Consider the following 10,325-nt stretch of genomic DNA (forward strand, 5'->3'; position numbering starts at 1 on the left):
TATATCAATATGTTTCCTAATTATTTCCAAAGTAATTTTGAAGGATATTTTCAATTGAACGCCAAGAAAGACTACTTATGAAATGGCTATGAAGTCTACAGAATAGAAGTTCTTATAACACAACCAGTAGAGTGCGATATTTCGATGACTACACGGTCACCTTCATCAGACAAATGGCCAGTGTGGAGTGTACTAGCACTGACGTACGTAGTGTTCGAGATGGTAGGGAATCGACCAACTTTTTCGGCTGTACTTATGTACTCTGAAGTCGAAAATAGTGTGTCTGATACACTACGTATGTCATCGTGTAGTCTTCAAAACGTCACACTATAATCTTCTAGTGGTTGGGCTATAAGAACTTCTATTCCTTTGACATTACCAGCCTGAAGAAAACGTATCAAAAATGTGAAGTCTTTATACAATATATGAAATGTCAGGAAAGCAAAATTGGTTTCATAATTTAATATTTCATCGTTTACAATGGAAAAGAGGAAACATTTTTTTGAGCTAGAACACGTTGTATACTCCACCCATCAAATGTCGGTCGACTTTGCCAGTACTGCATGGACGCTGGAGACAACCTGGTGTTGTTGGTGAGAACCCAGGACTATTGTTTCAAAAGAAGTAACGGAACAATTCGACATGTTATAAACTCTATGACATGATTTAAATGCTTAAAAAGGGAGAGACGATTGTATCGATAAACGTGTAAGATAATATTAACAATCAATATTATCTAACGACATATTTACAATGATATGAAACAAGCCCACTGTTGGTCTGGATGGAAAGTAAGTGAGGGATACGGAAGCAATTCAAACATAATACCCTTCTACTTCAGATGATTCAATCGAATTCACTCCCTAAAAAAGGATGAATACGTTATCCCTGTGTCATCCATCATCAATTCTTTTTTAGAAGAAATTTTAAATATTCATGAGTATATCTTATCAAAATATAAAATATAATGTTTCCCTCTCTGACCTTGTCCTTTCCTACTGAAAGTTAACCATCTGGAAATTGAAATCTTCTGAATAATTCATAGGGAGTCAGTCCCCGATGGACATATTCAATATCAATACAATAAGACTTGATGCATGTGAAACGGTATTAACGATATATATATATATATATATATATCAACTTGTTAATATAATATCATATAATTAACACTTAAAATTGATAAACTTTAACAGAAAGGCATTTCTACGTCTTAAACATGAATCATCAGAAATTAACAATAGAATAATAAGGCTGCAGCGAATGCTAGAATTCGTCGGTTAACAAAATAGACATGTAACTGAGAACATCAGAGAAAAGTTTCGTGATATGAAGATTGTGTTGTGTAATATATACTTACGTTATTAACCATGTGTAGGCCAATCCATGCATTCTGAGAACTACTTATCATGGTAACCATATGATTAACCGCCCTTTGCTCGTTGTCATTATTCACTACAGCCAAATTCGCATCCATATTCAAACAGGATTGTCTAGCAGAAGAAATTCAATAATCAAGATTTATCTTCAGGATATTTGGTTAAAACACTTAAAACGTATTTTTGCACGGGGTTTTACGTCTTCCCAACACCAGGTGTAATATAAAGACTGATGTTAAGAGGGAAAATAAAGCACAGAAAGTAAGAAAGTGATACAAAGAAAAGGAAAGTTCCTGTTGCAAGAGGGATGTATATTCCTTCAATGTCATCTTTGTAGACAAAAAGGAAAGAAACTTCCGCTGATGATAGTCCCCTACCTTAGTGGCGCCTTACAAACTTAAAATTATGTTTCTGGAGAATCTGAATCATACAATGCTTTAGTTTTATTCGTGTATTTACGGTAGTTATGAGGCTGTGACTGTTCTTATCTCATTTGCCTTCTGAATAAGAGTGCAGTGTAAATCTTCCATTTTCATTTTTAATATCATATGGGCCTGCGTTTATTTTATAGAAGGTTTCAATAAAACTGTCATGTGTTCTATAGTAAGTACCTCGCTTGATTGTAGGTTCTGTAACCTGATATGTATTTATAACAGGATCCAGAATAGTACTGCCAGCCATCGTCAACGTCACAGGTCAGGGGTACCACTGAATGAGTAAACAATCAACAAACGGCGAAGTAAACAATCAATTAATGATAAAGTAATTCAAATCAAGCAAAACAAGTAAGCTGAAACTGCTTCGTCAGAATGTAACATTTGTACACTTGCATACTCAAATGAATTAAGTCAAAAGACAAGGTGACATGAATTTGCTGGTACTCACTACATATAAATACTCAAACTTTCATTCACCAATACTCCTGATTATCCTTTTTGTATACAAAGTAGATAATGTAACTTGTTTACACACTTTGTAAATGTATGTAAAATCACCAAACAATGTATGTACTCAGTAGATAAATAGGTACTCACATTTAGATCGCTCGCAGACATACTCAATCGGTGTGAGACATGATTTATCATTGAGTAGGTTATCCCAGATTTCGGCGCATCTCTCTGTATCAGGGTCACTTGGTTCTCCAGATCCCCAGCGTCTGTGTAGTATAATTCACGATTGCAAAGGTTGAATAACACCTTCGTTCTTCAGAATTGTTCAAAAGACGCGTAAGTAGATAAGACATAGTAGAGCCAAACAATGAATTAAACTGCTTCAAACAGCTGTTTTGTCTTTCGAGGACTCATCAGCGATGCTTAGGTCTAAATTATAAACCTATGTGATGTGCCGATTGAAGAAAATCTAAACTGACCGCAAGAAATATTAAAATCAAGATGGGGAGGTACACTATCCCTGTAATTACGTATATTTCGTAAATACTTTCCAACACCTCACGTAAAACATACACTGTACCTCACATAACCAAAGCTTGCAACCGTTGTTTTGCTTGAGGACACCATTGTCTTTTTGATGGTGTTTCACGCTATTGTGTCAAGGTCACGACATTCCAGCATGTTGATACTATAAAAACGTACCAAGGTCTCCTTGAAATAGTGCGAACCTGATGCTTAATATATTCATATTCTCCACTAATTCTGAAATAATTTTACGATTAACTTCAACATCACATGACTTACAGCAAATTAGTGGGTAGGGTTGATCCATCGGGCCAGCTCCATATCGTTTCATTTTCCCCAGTATTGGTCAGCCCCACCCAGAACTCCTGCTCCCCGGGGTACGTATTTGATAACTGTTTGATTTTCTCAAGCAGCCATGCCTAGAAACAAAAACAGAAGAAAGCGGTATTTATCAGATATTATTTATAGATACAGGTATTGAACATACATAGTGAGATACTAACGTGTGTTATGAATTTATTGTATAGTCGGAATTCAATTATTTAGTCTAATTGCGAAAACGGGGACCAAAGTAGAAAGTATCTACAAATTGTAATTTTTTAAAATGTACATTGGTATGTTACCGTTGAGTGTGGACAGAAAAGTGACAAAACAATAATATTGCTACCTCCAAACATCGTTATGATATTACTTAATTACTTACACCATAAACAGTTATGGACATTTACGACCCCCTCCTCCTCCCTCTAACGTATGAATGCAATGTGTTCCCTACTTGAAATATTTTAGAGGTAATGACTGACAAGACCTTGTCAGCTTTCATAGTGTAATAGAATAAGGTGCAGGGCCCAGTTAGGTCCAATTCATTGTGATAGAACTATAAAAGTGTCCTACAGTGGACCTATGATCTGTGTGCACTGCTTGACCCTCGCGGATTCTTCGTGAACTATTTTCAAGATTTTGATATTATATGTGGTGTTTTTTCAGTGTTGTTTGGCTGAAAAAAATAAACTAGAGATATGTGCTAGTGAGAAAAAAAATGTCTTCCCTTTCAAGAAATTTACTCCTTTTGTTGTCAGATAGGTCATTGTGTGTCTGATTGCTATGGTATTGACAAATATATATACATTATATTTAGAAGTTATTGCACATTTAATTACAGATTGATTCGTAATCAGAGTATATAAGTGATATATTAGAAAACACTTCTAAGAAGAAGCAGAGTATTAAATAGTCGTTACATTTTCAACATATTTGATGTACGAGTGTTTTGACTTGCCCTATCTTAAAAATTTGTATCTACAGGAACAAGAAACTATACTACTTAGGATGGAGTTCGACAGGGTTCCTAATTGGGTCATGCATTGAATGAATATTCTGGCCTTTGACCTTGAAGTCAATTTAACAGTAACCTAAGGGCAATGTATTGTGTACCGGTCTTAAATGATAAAGATGTACACCAAATTTCCATTTACATATCTTAACCGGTTTCAAATCTATTGCTCGCACAAGAAATTATTACATGAACTAGACCAACAAGAGACATAAGGGTTTACCTTTTCTGTAGTGTCATCGATTTTTACGAGGTCAGACTGGAACGACAGACAGTGGTCTCGGGCAGCAAACCATGATTTTCTTGGTACGCCGACTCCGAAATAGTAACAATTTATTTTTAAGGGGCCATCCATCCAGTCAACCGGACATCGCTGACTGCTACCTATAATTCAACAAGGTTTGAACCGTGTCTTTACCGTGTTCAAGATAACATTCTGATATCAAAATATGTGTCCAATTTCCCGTTTGGGGCCCACACCCGGGTACTGCGGTTCGAATCAACTTTCTGAATTTAAGAATTGATACCAAACTATCTATGATGTTTGGGACCAAATTTGGTTTTAAGTCCATCAAGGCCTGAAGGAGGAGTAGCATTTTAAAGTAAAATTTTATCTGACTTTTCGTTTTGGGTTTCCGTTCCCAGGTCCCGTTCCCAGGTCTACTTTCTGAATATAAAAACAATATTTTCGTCATCAATTAATGCAGCAAACGGAATTTGGGTGAAATCAGTAATGGCATAAACGAAGGGTAGCATTTTAAAGGAAACTTTTATGTACGACGAGCAACGACGGTGGAAACATGATAACAATAGTTCATCTTGACCGTTGTGGCCAGATATTTTGAAAATCATAAAATAGTAGACTTCTGTTTGCATATGAAATTCTAAAAATGGACGATTAGTTGGGGATAAACTTTCTAGGATCTTTTAAGATATAAAACAAACAATTTCTAAAGCCGTAACTCGTTCGCACAACAGATTCGGAAATGGTTCGACCATTGATTCTGATTGCGTTACTATGTTAAGTACCCCGATTTCCGCGTTATACAGGAAGAATCACAAGTCATCTCGGCTCATTAATGATGAACATGGTTGGCCGGAATAGGAGACATCGGATAATTGAGTCTTCTGATGGTCATATTTTGTTGGCGCTAATCATAACAAGACTGATGGACTTGTAACATCACTGGTAACCCATGTCAATTTTCGGCCACTGTCGTGAATATATCATTATAGATCAGTCAAAATGCCAGCTTAGTTAATTGCTTTTTTTTCAAAATATTAAATGGATTTTTTATTCATTACTGAATTATTCAGGTCGATTCACGTTATGTGTTTAAATGAAAAGAGTAATAAAACTGACATTTTGACAAATTGGGTTATGAAGGGGATAATTCAAAAAGAATAGTTCTTATTTTTGTTTTAATGTCAATGGTACAGTGTGTTGTGATTGGTTGCTGCACTTAACTTGGTAGACGTACACGTGTCGAATAATAATAATTGTACTCAGTTGAACTGGCTATGAACTGCTGGCCCGGTATTACATCTTATTATTGATGGAAAAATTGTGACTACGGCCGTTTCACAAATACAAGAGAACATGTCGATGGATTTCATATACTTTCTTACTTGCGTTTCTAGCAGTTTGAAATGTACAACTAAATAAAGAAAACGATAATGATCATCTCTTTCATATTTGTATACTTAATAATTGCACGGTAAATAATATTAAATAAATGTTAGATACATATATATATATATTCAAAATTATTTTTCAGTTCTGATATTTTTTCCAGATATTTCAACTCTTTTATTGACTTTCTTTCAGGTTTTTCAGTTCCATTAAGAATTAGATAAGTGCCACCATCAAACTATGAAAGAAAAACAGCTACTTCATCTACTTTTATCTCTTTTATCCTTCAGTTCAGACGACAGCCGGATTTCTCGCAGTACAATCACCGCCCTCGGGATTCGGCAACAAAACCGTGTAGGTTTCTAACCCTTGACGGTGAGGGCTAGTGATGAACACGACCAGGCGCCTTAACCACTCAACCACCGCCGCCCCTTTAAGTGTAGCATATGGAAAGAATGCTTTTGTATTGTATGATATTGCAGAAAATTTATAAATATGAGTTGATGACTTTTTAAGCACTTGTTAAAACAGGTTTATTTATATATTACATCTCAAGCATGCTACTTGTTTCGTATAAGTATAGCTGTGTCCACTGTATGTTTTCAGGACATGTGTTGGCGAATGATACTGTTATCTATTTAAATGCCTCGCCGCTACGGTTCAACAGAATGTTACTTATGGTTTGAGAAACCTCTTCATTTCGAGTATTTCAGAATGTTACTTGTATTGAGCAACATATATGATCAATGAATGTTGAATATTTATGTAAACACGTGAATATTCACAGTCACATCAGGCTCTAAAAAGCACTTCCACAGAGTGACTTGTATCACGTGTTATACAGGGCGAGAGACGAAGGCAATGAATCATTTATTACCCCTCCCTTTGAACAGCCTATCAAAAAAATGACAGAACTGTTCGAAGTGTTATTGGCATCTTAGAGAGTTACACATTTTAATTTTTACTTTTTTCACTGTGTCAAACCAGATATTAGTTGACCAAGGTTTCATTCGTTCTTCCTCTTTATCAAAACGACCATGTATTGTTGATAAAATCAGTGAAATATTTTACGTAAAGATAAAGTCCGCACACATATACACATTTTGGTTGCTCAAAACTACAGAATTCGTCAACATTAAGGATTATTTCTCAAGACATTGACACGAATTTCCAACCAACGATCCCCATTGTATATGTATTGTAGTGTTAAGTGTTACATACATTATTTTCTGTTACACTCTTAAAATTCGTAGATCTTCGTGACTACCATTTTCACTTAGAGACATGTTCTGTCTTTCCTATACCTGTTTGACCAAGTATTGACAAAGTCATAACCCTTGCGAGTTCGGCAATATCTCTGTCTGGTCAAAACGGTCTCTCATCTATACCACTGTATCTATGACATGATCACAATCTCTGTACTTGTGGTGGTATAGAGTACACGTGACCGCGTCCACACAGAATGTCATTTGATAACCTTTCTTCTCCTACGTTGTAGAAACTCTATATTAAGATCAAGGAGCTCACATCCCTTAACAAGAAACGCCATTTATTATTTTTATTGCCGATGATTAGAGTATACTGAATTTGTCTTCGGTCGCGACATCTAATTCCGTATTGTCTCAATCTCAAGAACGAAAAAATAGATAAATTTTAAATTTTCTTGAAATATAATTTGGGGGGAAAATCTAACTCCGATACTTTGAATGAATTAATTACAAATAAATAGATAATCTTTACTTATTCCAACTTATAATAAACCCTTTTTTGCCTCGGAGTGAAGCCCGCGAGGGTCTTGGTGTGGGAGGAAACCGGAGTACCCGGGGAAGGGCAGGTGACCCCATACTTTTCACATCCATCACGACTAGGTGAATTACAGTTTCACGTTTGAGTGCTGTGATATGTTGGATTTTCAAAAATATTGAAAGAGATTTTTAAAGAATATTTAAAAGATCATTGATATTCCTATGCGTTTCTTACTTATTTTTATACACTACTTTATTTATTACAGTTACAACACAAGAAATACACAATAACAAATAACGTCTACTCTCTGATCTCGCCTCGTTCCATTCAGTTAAAAGATGGTATAGCGACTAGCGTGCCAGCTAATGGGGACGAGAATGGCGATCTGTTGCTGAACAAACAACTGCAGTGTACCGAGTTCCTACGTGTACGTCTCTAGTTCCCATAATCCCACAGGAAGTGACAGAGCTAATACTCAGTGTCCACTCCCACACCTTTCACGTTTAAGGGATCTATCTGCTCTTGCGATGTGCGACAAGTCCACTCAATATATACCCTCATGACATAAAACCTCAGCACACACCAATCTTCTTATAGATCACACAGCGGAAGTCCACTCACAAACAAATATGTGGATTATCGTTACAGATTGAGGTAAATGTGCGACCATTCAATAATTGTTCAAACTATTTATTCGTGATGCACACAAATAAATTTTACTGTCTAGGGAAGAATAACATGACCAACCCCCGCCAGTTATAGATATATAGCTATAATGGCCCACAGAAGAATGTCACGTGATAATTGTCTCCTCGACAGTAGATTCGTGGTCATAGTATCCCCGAGATTAGATATATATCTGCCATCAAGTAAATACATAGGTGCCACAGGGGACTTGCTTATGTATAGCTATGTGATCAATGGGGGCTGTAACATTTAATGCATAGCTAGCACAGGGGACGGTATGATTATTTTTGGTTTAACCTATATCTAACCACAGGGGCTAGTTACATTACATTTTCATTTCCATGTAGAACCCGCATTCAATTACAAACTCTGGTACTGATGATGCAGTATACCAAACCCTGTCTCAAAACAGTAATGTCTTCTTGTTTCCTAAATACGTCTATGAATCAAGTTTGGGCTTTCCTGCTAGTAATATATAATTGATACCCTTTTTTTGTAAGGAAACACTCAGAATAAGGTTTTTAATTCAATAAAGGTATAAATATAGCCCATGCTTATCATTTAAAACTAAAGCTTATACTTACATGTAGTCTATAGTTATTTAAAACTATAGTCCAAACTTATTTTAATGATCAGTGGGATGTATCTCCTTACGTTTAACATGAACCTAAGATGACCGGACAGATCGATAGGCGTTGTATCTTTTGGAAATGTTTTTTTTTTTTTTTTTGGGGGGGGGGTGGTGGTGGGGTGGGGGGGGGGCACGAGTAGTTATTTAGAAATTGTAAAGAGAGAACAAAAACAAAATGGAAAAAAAGCGAAACAAACCGTTTTGACACCCATCAAAAATTAGCATAAATTTAGTAACAGATAATTACAAACGTTGTTTTAAGATGCGATCATTTCACTTGTAGCTCGTAGTTGGTGAAATCGGGGTACTTGTCACGTTCTCGCAGTCATTTCGATCAGTTTTACTCATTTTTAGATACAAACTTCGATATGGGGAGATAACATCGAGTTATACAGTTTGCATTTTACAAGAAACTGTCAGAGAGGTTTTTATTTTCTTTTTGAGGTCAACTGACATTCAATATAAAAATTTATTCAATACGAGAAAATTATACATTTCATTGTCCCATTATTGTGATCATAGGTGCAAATATGGCCTTACCATTTCTTTCTGGTAATCTAGGTCACCAGTGAATTTACGCCACTAAACATTGTACAGATGTTATTTTTTATATCTATATGAAATCTTGCCAAAGTACATGTACAAAGCAATATGAATATCCCATTCATTGATGAGTATAGATAAACAATTTACATAACAGATACTCACATTGCCCGCAAAGCGACAGAAAAATCAAAACAGCAGCAAAATAGTCCCCGTCCATATCGTCTCACAAATCGCAATGTCAGTGACAGCCGAAGGAGATGCGAAAATGCAAAACCGGAAGTAAGTACTTTGGTCACGGGGTCCGTGTTGTCGATGGGAAGGCAATTAGTGTGTTTTAAGGGTCAGGATCTGCTCCTAAATACAATTGGAGAGGTCCTTATCGCCTCATTCAATTTGTATACATAGATCCTTATAGCGATGCCGCGATATAAATCAAACAGAAAGAAATGTGATTGTACAAGGATTTTACGTTATTGCTTATATTTTTCACAAATTTTGTATAAGAAGCGGAACTTTTCATCAATTGTAATCATATCAGTGCATTCTGATTATAGATTTTAGTTTACATAAAAATTTTGAACATTTTGAATAAAAAACTAGAAAATGTCTTTAAAACATGAATTGAACTACTATATAACTCAGTATGTCACCATGTTAAGACATCGACGTTATGGTGATATGAGGAAGATTTGAACTAAATCTGTAGAGGACTTTTAAAGAAAATACTATAACCATAATTAACTTTGAAATACCGACATATCAATACTATTGTAATTTAAACTAAAATTCGACGGAACAAGGGCAAGGTATGAACGGAGACTCGGGAAACAGTACATAGAGAATAAGACCAGGTGTTCCGGAAGAGTGGCCGTCTTCTGCTTCGTCGAAGACAAATGGTTTGTCTAAATAAAGCTTTGTAAGTAATGTCACGTTCAAAAATGAAACAAAATAAACA

At 35.7% G+C, this 10,325-nt stretch overlaps 1 protein-coding gene across 1 annotated transcript in view; it reads right to left on the minus strand.

Moving 5' to 3' along the window:
• The window catches only part of LOC132561107 (macrophage mannose receptor 1-like), a 50,465-nt gene extending 40,906 nt beyond the window's left edge, over positions 1 to 9,559 (minus strand). Inside the window, exons 1-7 of the mRNA XM_060225837.1 lie at positions 9,533 to 9,559; positions 4,351 to 4,511; positions 3,074 to 3,213; positions 2,414 to 2,535; positions 1,991 to 2,087; positions 1,361 to 1,493; positions 531 to 607 (exon numbers count right to left, since the gene is read on the minus strand). Of these exons, the coding sequence (XP_060081820.1) occupies positions 531 to 607; positions 1,361 to 1,493; positions 1,991 to 2,087; positions 2,414 to 2,535; positions 3,074 to 3,213; positions 4,351 to 4,482 (701 nt within the window). The 5' untranslated portion in view covers positions 4,483 to 4,511; positions 9,533 to 9,559. The remainder of the gene's footprint in view (positions 1 to 530; positions 608 to 1,360; positions 1,494 to 1,990; positions 2,088 to 2,413; positions 2,536 to 3,073; positions 3,214 to 4,350; positions 4,512 to 9,532) is intronic.
• Between the last annotated feature and the right edge of the window lie 766 nt (positions 9,560 to 10,325).

The sequence above is a fragment of the Ylistrum balloti genome, unplaced genomic scaffold (genome assembly GCF_031769215.1).
Source record: "Ylistrum balloti isolate Yb309-2 unplaced genomic scaffold, AGI_CSIRO_Ybal_v1 Utg371148, whole genome shotgun sequence".
Classification (NCBI taxonomy): domain Eukaryota; kingdom Metazoa; phylum Mollusca; class Bivalvia; order Pectinida; family Pectinidae; genus Ylistrum; species Ylistrum balloti.